This window comes from Lucilia sericata, unplaced genomic scaffold (genome assembly GCF_015586225.1).
Source record: "Lucilia sericata isolate MDLA Ls3-8-SP2 unplaced genomic scaffold, ASM1558622v1 Contig000584F_arrow, whole genome shotgun sequence".
In the NCBI taxonomy this organism is placed as follows: Eukaryota; Metazoa; Arthropoda; class Insecta; order Diptera; family Calliphoridae; genus Lucilia; species Lucilia sericata.
Window position 1 is genome coordinate 142,506 of NW_023994591.1, and position 18,369 is coordinate 160,874.

The 18,369-nt window shown below is 32.6% G+C and overlaps 2 protein-coding genes across 2 annotated transcripts; one reads left to right on the plus strand and one right to left on the minus strand.

Annotated features, from left to right (window-relative positions):
- Positions 1 to 227: 227 nt before the first annotated feature.
- Positions 228 to 5,202, minus strand: LOC119606427. Its single transcript, XM_037959939.1, has 2 exons — positions 5,197 to 5,202; positions 228 to 819 (listed from the first exon to the last, which is right to left on the minus strand). The coding sequence occupies exons 1-2, from the start codon at positions 5,200 to 5,202 to the stop codon at positions 307 to 309; spliced, it is 519 nt and encodes a 172-aa protein (XP_037815867.1). The 3' UTR covers positions 228 to 306.
- Positions 5,203 to 6,566: 1,364 nt separating this feature from the next.
- Positions 6,567 to 7,483, plus strand: LOC119606432. Its single transcript, XM_037959947.1, is given in 4 exon segments — positions 6,567 to 6,683; positions 6,750 to 6,993; positions 6,996 to 7,063; positions 7,160 to 7,483. Coding segments are annotated over 4 exon segments (606 nt in total). The 5' UTR covers positions 6,567 to 6,611; the 3' UTR covers positions 7,382 to 7,483.
- The last annotated feature ends 10,886 nt before the right edge of the window (positions 7,484 to 18,369 follow it).

Below are 18,369 nucleotides of genomic sequence, written 5' to 3' on the forward strand. Positions count from 1 at the left end.
ACAGACAAACGTGCAAATGTTGTTTTGCATATTAACACTTTTATTAGACTTTTTTGATATAAAAAACAAACAAAACTAAAACTTACTTAAAGTTGATTTAAAAATTTCGGCTTAAATAAAAAGAAAAGATTTTTAAAATTGAGAAATTTAAACAAAGGATTTTATGGCAAAGGCTCACGTTTTCAAAACCTTAGAATTTACGTGTTTTAAATCAATAAATAAAAGAATTAAAGTTTCTCACAGCAACAATTTATTTAGTTTTTATTGCAATTTTGCATTATAAAATACCTCCTCCACTTTGAGCACTTAACCCATACTAAACATTTTCAAATTATTAAAACCCTTTGACTTATCAATTTTACCATGCAAACGTCCCTTAAGTATCATATCACCATTTGCCTTTTCCAGTTTTATATCCACATAGAAGTTTGCTTCTGGTACGTATTGCGGCAACAACTCCTCATCGATGCGATATTCGCGTAGTGTATACGAACCTTTTTTCAAAGGACACATCTTAATGAAAGTGCCACGCTTTAAGATGTCTTCGTATATTGTGCGCAACGTATTGTCAATGGTGCGTTGCATGAGAAATTTACAAAAGTGCACTTTACGATTTAAGAGCACCGTATAATTATTAGCTTGATTTCCTTCTATGCCCAGGGCATACGTTAATGAAATGTCATCAATATCTTCCAATACATTGAGTTGTACATTGACGCTTGATTCAGTGTTGGAGGAATTTTGTATTTGAAATTTAACATCCAATAGTTTGTCATTGAATTCATGCGGAAATGATGTTAGTATCACTTTGAAGGCGCGCTGTGGGTGGGGTAGGGCATATAGTTTGGTTGGCAGTCATGTTGATGAAGGAAAAATAAAAGAAAATAATTTGTAATATTGAATCCTTAGGAGACAAGAAACTTAAGCTAAAATATGACTTAATTCATAAAAGGAATAAAAACTTAAATATCACTTGAAAATTGAACTAGAACTGAACTAGAACTGAACTAGAACTGAACTAGAACTGAACTAGAACAGAACTAGAACAGAACTAGAACTGAACTAGAACTGAACTAGAACTGAACTAGAACTGAACTAGAACTGAACTAGAACTGAACTAGAACTGAACTAGAACTGAACTAGAACTGAACTAGAACTGAACTAGAACTGAACTAGAACTGAACTAGAACTGAACTAGAACTGAACTAGAACTGAACTAGAACTGAACTAGAACTGAACTAGAACTGAACTAGAACTAGAACTGAACTAGAACTGAACTAGAACTGAACTAGAACTGAACTAGAACTGAACTAGAACGAACTAGAACAGAATATCTAGAACAGAACTAGTACTGAACTAGAACTGAACTAGAACTGAACTAGAACTGAACTAGAACTGAACTAGAACTGAACTAGAACTGAACCTAGACTGAATAGAACTGAACTAGAACTGAACTAGAACTGAACTAAGAACCTGAACTAAGAAACTGAACTAGAACTGAACTAGAACTGAACTAGAACTGAACTAGAACTGAACTAGAATCTGAACTAGAAACTGAACTGAACTGAACTAGAACTGAACTAGAACTGACCTCGAACTGAACTAGAACTGAACTTAGAACTGAACTGAACCTGAACTAGAACGAACTAGAACTGAACTAGAACTGAACTAGAACTGAACTAGAACTGAACTAGAACTGTAACTCGAACTGAACTAGAATGAACTGAACTGAACTAGAACTGAACTAGAACTGACACTAGCAACTGAACTAGAACTGAACTAGAACTGAACTAGAACTGAACTAGACCTGAACTAGAACTGAACTAGAACTGAACTAGAACTGAACTAGAACTGACTAGAACTGAACTAGAACTGACTAGAACTGAACTAGAACTGAACTAGAACTGAACTAGAACTGACTAGACTGAACTAGAACTGACTAGAACTGAACTAGAACTGAACTAGAACTGAACTAGAACTGAACTAGAACTGAACTAGAACTGAACTAGAACTGACTAGAACTGACTAGAACGACTAGAACTGAACTAGAACTGAACTAGAACTGAACTAGAACTGAACTAGAACTGAACTAGAACTGAACTAGAACTGAACTAGAACTGAACTAGAACTGAACTAGAACTGAACTAGAACTGAACTAGAACTGAACTAGAACTGAACTAGAACTGAACTAGACTGAACTAGAACTGAAACTAGAATGAACTAGAACTGAACTAGAACTGAACTAGAACTGAACTAGAACTGAACTAGAAACTGAACTAGAACTGAACTAGAACTGAACTAGAACTGAACTAGAACTGAACTAGAACTGAACTAGAACTGAACTAGAACTGAACTAGAACTGAACTAGAACTGAACTAGAACTGAACTAGAACTGAACTAGAATGAACTAGAACTGAACTAGAACTGAACTAGAACTGAACTAGAACTGAACTAGAACTGAACCAGAACTGAACTAGAACTGAACTAGAACTGAACTAGAACTGAACTAGAACTGAACTAGAACTGAACTAGAACTGAACTAGAACTGAACTAGAACTGAACTAGAACTGAACTAGAACTGAACTAGAACTGAACTAGAACTGAACTAGAACTGAACTAGAACTGAACTAGAACTGAACTAGAACTGAACTAGAACTGAACTAGAACTGAACTAGAACTGAACTAGAACTGAACTAGAACTGAACTAGAACTGAACTAGAACTGAACTAGAACTGAACTAGAATGAACTAGAACTGAACTAGAACTGAACTAGAACTGAACTAGAACTGAACTAGAACTGAACTAGAACTGAACTAGAACTGAACTAGAACTGAACTAGAACTGAACTAGAACTGAACTAGAACTGAACTAGAACTGAACTAGAACTGAACTAGAACTGAACTAGAACTGAACTAGAACTGAACTAGAACTGAACTAGAACTGAACTAGAACTGAACTAGAACTGAACTAGAACTGAACTAGAACTGAACTAGAACTGAACTAGAACTGAACTAGAACTGAACTAGAACTGAACTAGAACTGAACTAGAACTGAACTAGAACTGAACTAGAACTGAACTAGAACTGAACTAGAACTGAACTAGAACTGAACTAGAACTGAACTAGAACTGAACTAGAACTGAACTAGAACTGAACTAGAACTGAACTAGAACTGAACTAGAACTGAACTAGAACTGAACTAGAACTGAACTAGAACTGAACTAGAACTGAACTAGAACTGAACTAGAACTGAACTAGAACTGAACTAGAACTGAACTAGAACTGAACTAGAACTGAACTAGAACTGAACTAGAACTGAACTAGAACTGAACTAGAACTGAACTAGAACTGAACTAGAACTGAACTAGAACTGAACTAGAACTGAACTAGAACTGAACTAGAACTGAACTAGAACTGAACTAGAACTGAACTAGAACTGAACTAGAACTGAACTAGAACTGAACTAGAACTGAACTAGAACTAGAACTGAACTAGAACTGAACTAGAACTGAACTAGAACTGAACTAGAACTGAACTAGAACTGAACTAGAACTGAACTAGAACTGAACTAGAACTGAACTAGAACTGAACTAGAACTGAACTAGAACTGAACTAGAACTGAACTAGAACTGAACTAGAACTGAACTAGAACTGAACAAGAACTGAACTAGAACTGAACTAGAACTGAACTAGAACTGAACTAGAACTGAACTAGAACTGAACTAGAACTGAACTAGAACTGAACTAGAACTGAACTAGAACTGAACTAGAACTGAACTAGAACTGAACTAGAACTGAACTAGAACTGAACTAGAACTGAACTAGAACTGAACTTGAACTAGAACTAGAACTGAACTAGAACTAGAACTGAACTAAACTAGAACTAGAACTGAACTAGAACTGAACTGGAACTGAACTAGGAACTGAACTAGAACTGAACTAGAACTGAACTAGAACTGACCTAGAACTGAACTAGAACTGAACTAGAACTGAACTAGAACTGAACTAGAACTGAACTAACGGACTAAACTGAACTAGAACTGAACTAGAACTGAACTAGAACTGAACTAGAACTGAACTAGAACTGAACTAGAACTGAACTAGAACTGAACTAGAACTGAACTAGAACTGAACTAGAACCTGAAACTAGAACTGAACTAGAACTGAACATAGAACTGAACTAGAACTGAACTAGAACTGAACTAGAACTGAACTAGAACTGAACTAGAACTGAACTAGAACTGAACTAGAACTGAACTAGAACTGAACTAGAACTGAACTAGAACTGAACTAGAACTGAACTAGAACTGAACAGAACTGAACTAGAACTGAACTAGAACTGAACTAAGAACTAGAACTGAACTAGAACTGAACTGGAACTGAACTAGAACTGAACTAGAACTGAACTAGACTGAACTAGAACTGAACTAGAACTGAACTGAACTGAACTAGAACTGAACTAGAACTGAACTAGAACTGACAGACTGAGAACTGAACTAGAACTGAACTAGAACTGAACTAGAACTGAACTAGAACTGAACTAGAACTGAACTAGAACTGAACTAGAACTGAACTAGAACTGAACTAGAACTGAACTAGAACTGAACTAGAACTGAACTAGAACTGAACTAGAACAGAACTGAATTAGAACAGAACTAGAACTGAACTGAACTGGAACTGGAACTGAACTAGAACTGAACTAGAACTGAACTAGAACTGAACTAGAACTGAACTAGAACTGAACTAGAACTGAACTAGAACTGAACTAGAACTGAAATAGAACTGAACTAGAACTGAACTAGGACCCCATTGTAATAACACTTTCCTCACAGCTAACAAACAAATATCCTTCAGACCCTTTAAATGTATCTCAAAGAAAATAAGAAAAATCTACTAAGAAATGCTCACCCAAGCTCCACAGTTTTTCGAGTACAGTAATAATACCGCACAAAATGTAATTAAAATTTTATATTCAACTTCATGTTGAAGGCTTCTAAGTAGGCAACAAACACTTAACTGATGATGAAATTGAATTTACCAAAAACTATAAACTCAATATCTACTAAACTTAATGGAAAATATTTAGAATTATTAATAATAATAATATTTAATAAAAGCTAAAATAGCTATAACAAAGCAAATATAAATAAATAAACTAGGAAAAAGAGATGATTTTCCAAGATAATGAAAAATTTACCATCATTTTCAACATGTGCTGTATGAGAACATATGAGTTTTTAACATTAACGAGTCTCTGTTAAGAGATAATGATGGATAGATAAGCTGCTTTTAGCTGTTTAGTTGAGTTTACAAAACGAAAAAAAAAAATGATTCCTAAACTTCAGTGGAGCATTAAATCAGAAAAATAATCAAAAATCACTCAGAGTTCTAGTGAAATGGAACCGAAAATAACAAAACATTTTAATAATAATGAGAATGATGATGAGGAAATGCAGAAAGATGATTATCACGATGATGAGGGTGACGTTTTTTTTTTCCTAAAAGGGAAGTTTAAAACTGTTGAAAAGTGCAAATAGTTTACGTCGAATTTTAAATGAACTTCAGCAAAAAAAACCGGATAATTAAATCTACTAAAATATAAAAGCTTGAAGCTTATTTTAAACTGCAATTAGGGCTACGATTGAAGCTTTACTGAGGCTGCAAAACGAATGGAAAACTAAGCTTAAGTTAGGCTATAAAAAGGTTTACAACTAAAGCTTAACATAGCTTTAATGAAAGCTTTATAGTGAAGCTTTAATGAAAGCTTTTATAGTAAAGTGAAACTTCAGTTGTAGACTGCAATTAGACCTACGATTGAAACTTTACTAAGGCTGCAAAACGAATGGAGAACTAAGCTTAACATAGGCTACAAAAGACCTACAACTTGTCTTGACTATAAAAGCTTTAATGAAAGCCCAATGCGATTTACTAAAAGCTTTACGATTGAAGTTCAACTGAGACTTCAAAAAGATCTAAGACTAAGGCTGTTAAAGGAATGGAGAACTAAGCTTAACTTAGACTACAAAATGACCTACAACTGAAGCTTAACTTCACTATAAAAGCTTTAGTGAAAGCCCAATGCTTCAAGCTCAACTGAGACTTCAAAAAGATCTAAGACTAATGAGGAACTTAAGCGTTAGTCTTACATCTTTTTGGATTGAAACTCAACTTAAACTTTGATGTTTTGGATTGAAACTCAACTTAAACTTTGATGTAAACCTGTCAAACTTCTAAAAGCTCTAAAAATCGCAAATAATTTACGGCTCATCTTAGACCACAAAACTATCAAAAATTAAAGTTAATGTTTGACTGTAAATATATCCATGAATCACCGAAAACTTGTACTATTCGTTCATGTTTTGAATTCTATATGTAGGGTATCAAATCGTTGCAATTATATTGATATTTTAGTAAAAGTTTAATGACAATATTAAAATAATATTTCCAACAATTATGAAAAAACGTCTAAAAACTGATCAAAGATCGATAATAATTAAAACCCCAAAAAAAAGTTCATTATAAAAGCCAGTTTTTATAAGGTTAAAGACATTAAGTTGGTGGCATCAGACAAAGAGTGGTGGTCAATGCAAAGAGTTTTACGTTAACAACAAAATGGCTTCTCTTTCCTATAACCTTATATTAGTCCTAATGGCTCTCATTAGTTTGGCGCTAACCCAAGCAGAGGTAAATTAAATTTTTAGAAACTTTAAATGTCCATAATAAAAATTTGCTTCATTTTCCCCTTTCTAGAAAGTGATGCGTCCGAAATTCAAGGAAGTCAAAGTCTGGAGTGATGAGAAATATATCTCACATACCATTACTATGGATGCCAATGATCCTCATATTAACTTTACACTAAATGTCCTGCAAGAACAGCAAAATGTCGATATACATCTTGAGGGTAGAATTACCCAAAAAGTTGATCCCACTTATTTTTTAACCCTTAATACTACCATGAATTTGTGTAACATTCTACACTTTAATTTGAAATCCCCTTGGGTGCTTTGGTCTCGACATTCCTTAAGGAATATGGTCATATATTGGAGAAATGTCCCATTACTAAGGTGAGTTTATGCGCTAACACACTCAAATATAAAGTCTATTTATATTGATTTTAGGGCACTATTAAATTCTCTATACCTTTAATGCGTAAATTACAGGGTAAATATTACATGCATAAATTCTGGATACCTGAGGATACCGCTTTGGCCACTTTACCCGAAGTTGATTTTGACATCAATTTCCAGGCATTCAATGTGGATGCAAATAAACAGAGAACACTTACCATTAATGATCATTTTACGGGTGAGGTGGTGGTACATGATGTCACTAATGTTAAGCCCGGTTTGTTGGCCTTGTTACCTAAGGTACCAGGTGGCTGAAAGTAGATAAAAAAGAACTCGAGTAAGCAGACATTCTACTGCCGTTTGAATTAAGACAAAAAATATATTTGAAGCATTAATGTTGTAATATGTTGTATCAATAAAAGTCTAGCTTATTCTATCAATGACTAAATAAAATCTTAGAATGTGATTAAGCAATTAATAAATTTCTGGTTAAGTTCCAGTCTTGTTCTAATTCTGTTGTAATTCTGTTATAGTTCATTTCTAGTTGAGTTCTAGTTCAATTCTAGTTCAGTTCTAGTTCAGTTCTAGTTCTGTTCTAGTTCTGTTCTAGTTCTGTTCTAGTTCTGTTCTAGTTCTGTCTAGTTCTGTTCTAGTTCTGTTCTAGTTCTGTTCTAGTTCTGTTCTAGTTCTGTTCTAGTTCTGTTCTAGTTCTGTTCTAGTTCTGTTCTAGTTCTGTTCTAGTTCTGTTCTAGTTCTGTTCTAGTTCTGTTCTAGTTCTGTTCTAGTTCTGTTCTAGTTCTGTTCTAGTTCTGTTCTAGTTCTGTTCTAGTTCTGTTCTAGTTCTGTTCTAGTTCTGTTCTAGTTCTGTTCTAGTTCTGTTCTAGTTCTGTTCTAGTTCTGTTAGTCTAGTTCTGTTCTAGTTCTGTTCTAGTTCTGTTCTAGTTCTGTTCTAGTTCTGTTCTAGTTCTGTTCTAGTTCTGTTCTAGTTCTGTTCTAGTTCTGTTCTAGTTCTGTTCTAGTTCTGTTCTAGTTCTATTCTAATTCTGTTCTAGTTCTGTTCTAGTTCTATTCCAGTTCTGTTCTAGTTCTGTTCTAATTCTGTTCTAGTTCTGTTCTAGTTCTGTTCTAGTTCTGTTCTAGTTCTGTTCTAGTTCTGTTCTAGTTCTGTTCTAGTTCTGTTCTAGTTCAGTTCTAGTTCAGTTCTAGTTCAGTTCTAGTTCAGTTCTAGTTCAGTTCTAGTTCAGTTCTAGTTCAGTTCTAGTTCAGTTCTAGTTCAGTTCTAGTTCAATTCTAGTTCAGTTCCAGTTCAGTTCTAGTTCCGTCTAGTTCTGTTCTAGTTATGTTCTAGTTCTGTTATAGTTCTGTTATTCTGTTCTAGTTCTGTTCTAGTTCTGTTCTAGTTCTGTTCTAGTTCTGTTCTAGTTCTGTTCTAGTTCTGTTCTAGTTCTGTTCTAGTTCTGTTCTAGTTCTGTTCTAGTTCTGTTCTAGTTCTGTTCTAGTTCTGTTCTAGTTCTGTTCTAGTTCTGTTCTAGTTCTGTTCTAGTTCTGTTCTAGTTCTGTTCTAGTTCTGTTCTAGTTCTGTTCTAGTTCTGTTCTAGTTCTGTTCTAGTTCTGTTCTAGTTCTGTTCTAGTTCTGTTCTAGTTCTGTTCTAGTTCTGTTCTAGTTTCTGTTCTAGTTCTGTTCTAGTTCTGTTCTAGTTCTGTTCTAGTTCTGTTCTAGTTCTGTTCTAGTTCTGTTCTAGTTCTGTTCTAGTTCTGTTCTAGTTCTGTTCTAGTTCTGTTCTAGTTCTGTTCTAGTTCTTCTGTTCTAGGTCTGTTTCTAGTTAGTTCTAGTTCAGTTCTAGTTCAGTTCTAGTTCAGTTCTAGTTCAGTTCTAGTTCAGTTCTAGTTCAGTTCTAGTTCTAGTTCAGTTCTAGTTCAGTTCTAGTTCAGTTCTAGTTCAGTTCTAGTTCAGTTCTAGTTCAGTTCTAGTTCAGTTCTAGTTCAGTTCTAGTTCAGTTCTAGTTCAGTTCTAGTTCATTTCTAGTTCAGTTCTAGTTCAGTTCTAGTTCAGTTCTAGTTCAGTTCTAGTTCAGTTCTAGTTCAGTTCTAGTTCAGTTCTAGTTCAGTTCTAGTTCAGTTCTAGTTCAGTTCTAGTTCAGTTCTAGTTCAGTTCTAGTTCAGTTCTAGTTCAGTTCTAGTTCAGTTCTAGTTCAGTTCTAGTTCAGTTCTAGTTCAGTTCTAGTTCAGTTCTAGTTCAGTTCTAGTTCAGTTCTAGTTCAGTTCTAGTTCAGTTCTAGTTCTGTTCTAGTTCAGTTCTAGTTCAGTTCTAGTTCAGTTCTAGTTCAGTTCTAGTTCAGTTCTAGTTCAGTTCTAGTTCAGTTCTAGTTCAGTTCTAGTTCAGTTCTAGTTCAGTTCTAGTTCAGTTCTAGTTCAGTTCTAGTTCAGTTCTAGTTCAGTTCTAGTTCAGTTCTAGTTCAGTTCTAGTTCAGTTCTAGTTCAGTTCTAGTTCAGTTCTAGTTCAGTTCTAGTTCAGTTCTAGTTCAGTTCTAGTTCAGTTCTAGTTCAGTTCTAGTTCAGTTCTAGTTCAGTTCTAGTTCAGTTCTAGTTCAGTTCTAGTTCAGTTCTAGTTCAGTTCTAGTTCAGTTCTAGTTCAGTTCTAGTTCTGTTCTAGTTCTGTTCTAGTTCTGTTCTAGTTCTGTTCTAGTTCAGTTCTAGTTCTGTTCTAGTTCTGTTCTAGTTCATTTCTAGTTCTGTTCTAGTTCTGTTCTAGTTCTGTTCTAGTTCTGTTTTAGTTCTGTTCTAGTTCTGTTCTAGTTCTGTTCTAGTTCTGTTCTAGTTCTGTTCTAGTTCTGTTCTAGTTCTGTTCTAGTTCTGTTCTAGTTCTGTTCTAGTTCTGTTCTAGTTCTGTTCTAGTTCTGTTCTAGTTCTGTTCTAGTTCTGTTCTAGTTCTGTCCTAGTTCTGTTCTAGTTCTGTTCTAGTTCTGTTCTAGTTCTGTTCTAGTTCTGTTCTAGTTCTATTCTAGTTCTGTTCTAGTTCTGTTCTAGTTCTGTTCTAGTTCTGTTCTAGTTCTGTTCTAGTTCTGTTCTAGTTCTGTTCTAGTTCTGTTCTAGTTCTGTTCTAGTTCTGTTCTAGTTCTGTTCTAGTTCTGTTCTAGTACTGTTCTAGTTCTGTTCTAGTTCTAGTTCTGTTTTAGTTATGTTCTAGTTGTGTTTTAGTTTTATTCTAGTTCAGTTCCAGTGCAGTTATTTAACAGTTCATCCGTATCCCACTCCTTGTTGAAGTAGTAGTCTTTAAAATTTACTTTGCATAATCTCAATATCCATCAAATTTAATTGACAATCGTGTTCATTTCTAGACACTTTTGCCAATTCACATCAATGTCATTTAGTACGTAAATTATAACACAAAAAAACATGCTTAACAAATATTAAATACTAATAATAAAATTTTCGTTTTCTCAGAAACCATAAAATCTATCAAGTAAAAATATTAAATTATTTTTTTATTTTAAAAATCCATTGAAAACAAACCAATAAAATATAATTGTAGTCGTATTCCTTGTATTCCCCGTTTAATATGATTTATATAAAATTAAAAGAAATTTATTATGCAAAACACAATGGTGTTTTGAAATTGTTTGTCTATTAACACTAAAAGAATTTTGAACAGTTTTTATAATGATGTGAGTTCGTTTATGAAACAAATTTTTGGGTGGAGGATGATTATGATGGTGATAATATGAAATTAGATATTAACTGATGTTTTTTTGGGGAAAGATTTATATAGAGGATGTTGTTGATTTGAGGGGATGTAAATTAGTTTGGTTAGATTGAAAACAAAATAATATAATAAATAATAAAAAATTTCGAATATAAATGAGAATGACAATATTAAAGGAAACACTTAAAGAGGGACAGTTTCGGTTTTAAATAAGTGCTCAGATTCTAAATGGAATCTAATTCTGAAATATTTTGTTAAGCGTAATTAATATTGAACAAAAACTGAGATAGAATTGAAATAGAAAGGAAAGGGAACTAATGTGCGGAGATTTTCATATATCATTCTTGTTATATTAAAGGAAAGGAAATCCTACAAAATTTTTAATTTATAAAAATATATGCTTAAAATTTAATATGTTTTTATGTCTCCCATAAAATTGTAATTTTTTTTTTTTATTTATAAAACAAAACCAATTAAATGTCTACAAATAAATTGGCCACATTCATAATTAATGTCACATTTACATACAGAAAATATTCATTAAACATTATAACCTAACTAGACATCTCATTTACACTCTATAGCCCACCTTTAACCCTTCCATTCTATCGTAACCGGGTTTAGTTTAATTTATTTTAACGCCCTGGTTTAATGACCATTTCTCCATTTATATTCATTATAAAAACACGAAAACTGTCATTGTCACTTGATTGAATTTAATTTTTATTTGAAAACATTTTTTATTGTCATTGTAACAGGTATCAATTTAAATTGTCCTTATTTATTTATAACAATTTATTTATTTTTTTTTTATTTTTAAAATTTTTCGCTACAATATTTTTGTCAGTCTGTTATTGGTGGTTTTCAGTTATTTTGTATTTCGACCATAATTTTATTAGAAATTGTGTAAAATAATTGTGACCACAATTATTGCATTTCAATCAATTTAACTTTTGGACAAAAAATTTATAATAATTTGCGTATATAAATAATGATAAATAAAAATAATAATAATTTTTGCATACTGCATAAAAGAATTTGTTTGTAGAAAATTTTATCAAAATTATAGGAATCAGTAATTTTTTTTTCACATTTTACCATAATTTACATAAATTGACGAATGATTTTGATGTTGGAAAAATTATGAATTGGACGTTTATTTTTTTGTTTAATGCAAATTATGATTGAAGTTAATGAAGTTAAATATATGGCATGGTAAATTATCCTTTTAAGGATTTGCTAGTAGTGAATTCAAATGATGTAATATACTTGACCAGTATAGTCATAGTATTATTCTGGAACTGTTCCAGTTCTATTCTAGTTCTTTTATGACGCTATTGTAGTTCAGTTCTAGTTCTGTTCTTATACACTTTTAGTTATGTTCCAGCACTTTTTAATTCTCGTTCTATTGTAGTACTGTTGTAGTTCTGTTCTAGTTCCAGCTCTGTTCTAGTTCTGTTCTAGTTCTGTTCTAGTTCTGTTCTAGTTCTGTTCTAGTTCTGTTCTAGTTCTGTTCTAGTTCTGTTCTAGTTCTGTTCTAGTTCTGTTCTAGTTCTGTTCTAGTTCTGTTCTAATTCTGTTCTAGTTCTGTTCTAGTTCTGTTCTAGTTCTGTTCTAGTTCTGTTCTAGTTCTGTTCTAGTTCTGTTCTAGTTCTGTTCTAGTTCTGTTCTAGTTCTGTTCTAGTTCTGTTCTAGTTCTGTTCTAGTTCTGTTCTGTTCTAGTTCTGTTCTAGTTCTGTCTTGTTCTGTTCAAGTTCTGTTCTAGTTCTGTTCTAGTTCTGTTCTAGTTCTGTTCTAGTTCTGTTCTAGTTCTGTTCTAGTTCTGTTCTAGTTCTGTTCTAGTTCTGTTCTAGTTCTGTTCTAGTTCTGTTCTAGTTCTGTTCCAGTTCTGTTCTAGTTCTGTTCTAGTTCTGTTCTAGTTCTGTTCTAATTCTGTTCTAATTCTGTTCTAGTTCTGTTCTAGTTCTGTTCTAGTTCTGTTCTAGTTCTGTTCTAGTTCTGTTCTAGTTCTGTTCTAATTCTGTTCTAGTTCTGTTCTAGTTCTGTTCTAGTTCTGTTCTAGTTCTGTTCTAGTTCTGTTCTAGTTCAGTTCTAGTTCTGTTCTAGTTCTAGTTCTAGTTATGTTCTGTTCTAGTTCTAGTTATGTTCTAGTTCTGTTCTAATTCTGTTCTAGTTCTGTTCTAGTTCTGTACTAGTTCTGTTCCAGTTCAGTTCTAGTTCAGTTCTAGTTCAGTTCTAGTTCAGTTCTAGTTTAGTTCTAGTTCAGTTCTAGCTCAGTTCTAGTTCTATTCTAGTTCTGTTCTAGTTCTTTTCAAGTTCTGTTCTAATTCTGTTCTAGTTCTGTTCTAGTTCTGTTCTAGTTCTGTTCTAGTTCTGTTCTAGTTCTGTTCTATTCTGTTCTAGTTCTGTTCTAGTTCAGTTCTAGTTCTGTTCTAGTTCTGTTCTAGTTCAGTTCTAGTTCAGTTCTAGTTCAGTTCTAATTCTGTTCTAGTTCTGTTCTAGTTCTGTTCTAGTTCTGTTCTAGTTCTGTTCTAGTTCTGTTCTAGTTCTGTTCTAGTTCTGTTCTAGTTCTGTTCTAGTTCTGTTCTAGTTCTGTTCTAGTTCTGTTCTAGTTCTGTTCTAGTTCTGTTCTAGTTCTGTTCTAGTTCTGTTCTAGTTCTGTTCTAGTTCTGTTCTAGTTCTGTTCTAGTTCTGTTCTAGTTCTGTTCTAGTTCTGTTCTAGTTCTGTTCTAGTTTTGTTCTAGTTCTGTTCTAGTTCTGTTCTAGTTCTGTTCTAGTCTAGTTCTGTTCTAGTTCTGTTCTAGTTCTGTTCTAGTTCTGTTCTAGTTCTGTTCTAGTTCTGTTCTAGTTCTGTTCTAGTTCTGTTCTAGTTCTGTTCTAGTTCTGTTCTAGTTCTGTTCTAGTTCTGTTCTAGTTCTGTTCTAGTTGTGTTCTAAAATAGATCAGTTTAAAGACTTATCCAGTAACTAGTCAATTTACTAGTTCATAAACTAGTCAATAGACTAATATTGATTAATAAACAAATCCATAGTTGCTTACCTTTAAAATTGCCTCTAATATAATTTTAACATTTCTATACACTTATTATAGAAAATATTAACGCCCGAACCGTTTCCCGTTTTATTTACATTATTTACAATATAAGCAACTCTACTGCCCTTTAGCATAACACTAAAGGCAACAACAATAACACTTGTTGTCCAAATATAAGCATTGCACATTTTTCTTTATTCTTCTATTTATTTCTATTTCTACTTTTTCTTTATGCTTTTCTTATTGCTCTGCTTTAATAGAGATTTTAACTGGTATTTTCTCATGCTCTTCTTTCACAAAAAACACAACAACAACAGACATCAAATTTAAATGCAAATCACACCACACTCAACCCACACTGACACAAACTCCTGTGTAAAGGGCTTTTGCATAGAAAAAACAACAACAAGATTAAACAAAAACCGGTAACTACAAAAACAACAAACAAACAAGTGCAGACGCACTTATTTTAATATGAGACTTATTTTTTTTTTCACTTATGGATTTTCATCAAAAAATTGATAATAACTTTTAATTTTTATAATTTTTAATAGATTTTCTATTAGATTACTTTATTGAGATAACTATTTTAGGGATTTGATAAGATTTCGAACACTTTTACTATAATTAAAATTCACTTAAAAACGGACGTAAAGTTTTAACGTGTTAATTTAGTGAGAAACGCGTGCGAACTAAATATATTCCTTAATAAGACAGAGTTGCCAAAGAAAGAAAGCTTTAAGGATTTAATTGATAAATTAGGGATTGTAATGATGAAAAGGGCAAAGTGAAGTAGGGGCTAAAGGGAAAAGTTTTTGTGAGTAATTTCGGGGATTGTGTTTATATTTAGTTTTTATTAGTTAGTTAGTTAGTTAGTTAGTTAGTTAGTTAGTTAGGTAGTTAGTTAGTTAGTTAGTTAGTTAGTTAGTTAGTTAGTTAGTTAGTTAGTTAGTCAGTTAGTTAGTTAGTTAGTTAGTTAGTTAGTTAGTTAGTTAGTTAGTTAGTTAGTTAGTAGTTAGTTAGTTAGTTAGTTAGTTAGTTAGTTAGTTAGTTAGTTAGTTAGTTAGTTAGTTAGTTAGTTAGTTAGTAGTTAGTTAGTTAGTTAGTTAGTTAGTTAGTTAGTTAGTTAGTTAGTTAGTTAGTAGTTAGTTAGTTAGTAGTTAGTTAGTTAGTTAGTTAGTTAGTAGTTAGTTAGTTAGTTAGTTAGTTAGTTAGTTAGTTAGTTAGTTAGTTTAGTTAGTTAGTTAGTAGTTAGTTAGTTAGTTAGTTTAGTTAGAGTTAGTTAGTTAGTTAGTTAGTAGTTAGTTAGTTAGTTAGTTAGTTAGTTAGTAGTTAGTTAGTTAGTTAGTTAGTTAGTTAGTTAGTTAGTAGTTAGTTAGTTAGTTAGTTAGTTAGTAGTTAGTTAGTTAGTTAGTTAGTAGTTAGTTAGTTAGTTAGTAGTTAGTTAGTTAGTTAGTAGTTAGTTTAGTTAGTTAGTTAGTTAGTTAGTTAGTTAGTTAGTTAGTTAGTTAGTTAGTAGTTAGTTAGTTAGTTAGTAGTTAGTAGTGTTAGTTAGTTAGTTAGAGTTAGTTAGTTAGTAGTGAGTTAGTTAGTTAGTTAGTTAGTTAGTTAGTATAGTTAGTTAGTTAGTTAGTTATTTTCAGAAGTTATCTCGGATTTGCTTATATCTCCGTTATTTATGGACGGATTTTACCCCGAAGATATCTGCGGTCTTCAGAAAATTTGGTGATTTTAAATAAGAAACTTCTGGAAAGTATATCTGACACGCTTTTTGAAGATTTGGGGTCTTTAGAAAATTTGCTAATTTTAAATAGGAAACTTCTGGAAAGTATGTCTGACAGAATTATTGAAGATTTGGACTCCGAAGATATCTGGGGTTTTCAGAAAATTTGCCAATTTTAAATAGGAAACTTCTGGAAACTATGTCTGACAGAATGATTAAGGATTTGGATCTCGAAGTTAACTAGGTTCTTCAGAAAAATTGCTGATTTTAAATTGGAAACTTCTGGAAAGTATGTCCTACAGAATGATTGAAGATTTGGAACCCGAAGTTAACTGAGGACTGAAGAAAATTCTGGAAAGTATGTCTGACAGACTTATTCAAGATTTGGATCACGATGACATTTGGGGTGATCAGAAAATTTACTAATTTTAAATAGGAAACTTCTGAAAAGTATGTCTGACACAATTATTGAAGATTTGGATCCGAAGTTAACTGGGGTCTTCAGAAAGTTGATTTCATCTGTCACAGAAGCAAACAGACGGACATGGCTTAATCGACTCTGCTATTTAAAGGAATCCAGAATATCATATGGATATAGCGTCAGAAAATTATATTGTGGATGTTACAAATGGAACAATAAACTTATATATACCTTTTTCACGAAGGTGAAGGGTATAAAAAAAGTTTAATAAGTAAAAAAATATATTGTTGATTGCAACTTTTTCTTAAAACAATTGCGATTAATCAACCAAAATTTGGGGAATTATTTAACAATAATATTTAACAATTAACCAAATTGGAAATTAGCAATAGTGCTATTGGTGATTTAACATAAATAGTATTGCAAAATATTGTAGCTATTGGAAAAAATTGCTAAAAGTTTAAGGGCATTTTGTAGCGGCCAATTTTCCTGTTAATAAGAGTATTGAAAACTTTTGGCTAAATTTATATTAGTGAAGTACAGTTCGTCTTTTAATTGATTTGTTACCTTTATGTGAAACCTAAAAAATAATATTTTATGCAAGGCGTTATTTTGAAAAAAAACCTTTTTCCTCAATAGCTGAACATACTCATGTATTGAATTGTATATTTATTATTATTTTTTTTTTTGCTTAAATATACAAAAAATATTCAATAAAAGTCACAGTAACTGTTTGCAGGTGCTGCTGCTATTGCTACTGCTGAACGATACTACTGTTGCTGACGAGCAATTTTTGTTATTTTTTTTGTCACTGTTCGAATTTTACGTTAAAATGTCGATAATTGAAATGATGTGCATAAAATGAAATTAACATTTTTATATAACAAATTTAACTTCAACAAATGAATACACATATATAAAAATGAATTAAAAAAACTCTTCTTTTTTTCGCTTAAATTAAACAAAAATATATATCTCAATTTAAAAAAAAAACAAGTAAGAAATTATAGTCGGGCGAGGCCGACCATATAATACCCTACACCTTTGACAAAAATATAATGTGATTTAGTTGCGATAATAAAGCATTTAAGTTGAATTGTACCTTGCCTTAGATATACATACTTAAGCCATTTATTGTTGAATAAAATTGTGGACATTTAAGTGAAATTTTGATGGGGGCTTTTCATAGGGGCTAGGGTCATATGAGGACCTATTATTATGGAATTCGTGGGGGTCATCAAGTCTTGTATACAACTTGGTTATTACAGCTTTTTGTCGAGATATGAGTATATTAAACATAATTATGAACTTAAAAGCCCTATTCGGCGGGTTCAGTTGTATGGGGGCTAGGTGAAATAATGGACCGATGTAAACCATTTTCAACAGGCTTCATCTACGGTACCATAAAAGATCATGTGCCAAATTTCATTGAATTATCTCCAAAATTGCGACCTGTAGTTTGATTACAAGTTTTAAAATCCCTATTCGGGGGTTCAGTTGTATTGGGGCTGGGTGAAATAATGGGCCGATGGCAACCATTTTCAATAAGCTTCGTCACGGTACCATAAAAGATCATGTGCCAAATTTCATTGAATTATCTTCAAAATTGCGACCTGTAGTTTGAGGGGTTCAGTTGTATTGGGGCTAGGTGAAATAATGAACCGATGTTAACCATTTTCAATAGGCTTCGTCCCTGGGACAATAGAAGATCATGTGCCAAATTTCATTGAATTATCTTCAAAATTGCGACCTGTAGTTTGATTACAAGGATTACAAGTCCTATTGGGGGGTTCTGTTGTATGGGGGCTAGGTGAAATAATGGACCGATGTTAACCATTTTCAATAGGCTTCGTTCCTGGGACAATAGAAGATCATGTACCAAATGTCATTTAATTATCTTCAAAATTGCGACCTGTAGTTTGATTACAAGGTTTACATGGACGGACGGACGGACATAGCTAAATCGACTCAGAAAATGATTCTGAGCCGATTGGTATAATTTAAGGTGGGTATAGGACCAATATTATTGTGCGTTACAAACATCAGCACAAACCCAATATACCCTCCCCACTAAAGTGGTGTAGGGTATAATAAAAAAATGGAAAATAAAAAAAGCACACAAAATTGTTACGAAAATTGCATAAATTGGAGTATTAAAATCAATCATCATGCTGGCTAGTAAAGGGGCCATATGGCCCTGCAATATGCGTATGGGAAAACACAATAATAACGACAAAAAATTAATGTCATCAATATTTATACAAGCCGATTGATTGGTTGGTCGGGTCGGGCATTGCGGTAAGGGTAAGGTCCATATTATACTTTTTTCATTTTACCAGCCATCATTGACACGCCATTAAAAAAAATACACTTTGCTTTCAGTATTGAATACAAAATTTTTTCTGCAAACATCAGGTTTATGA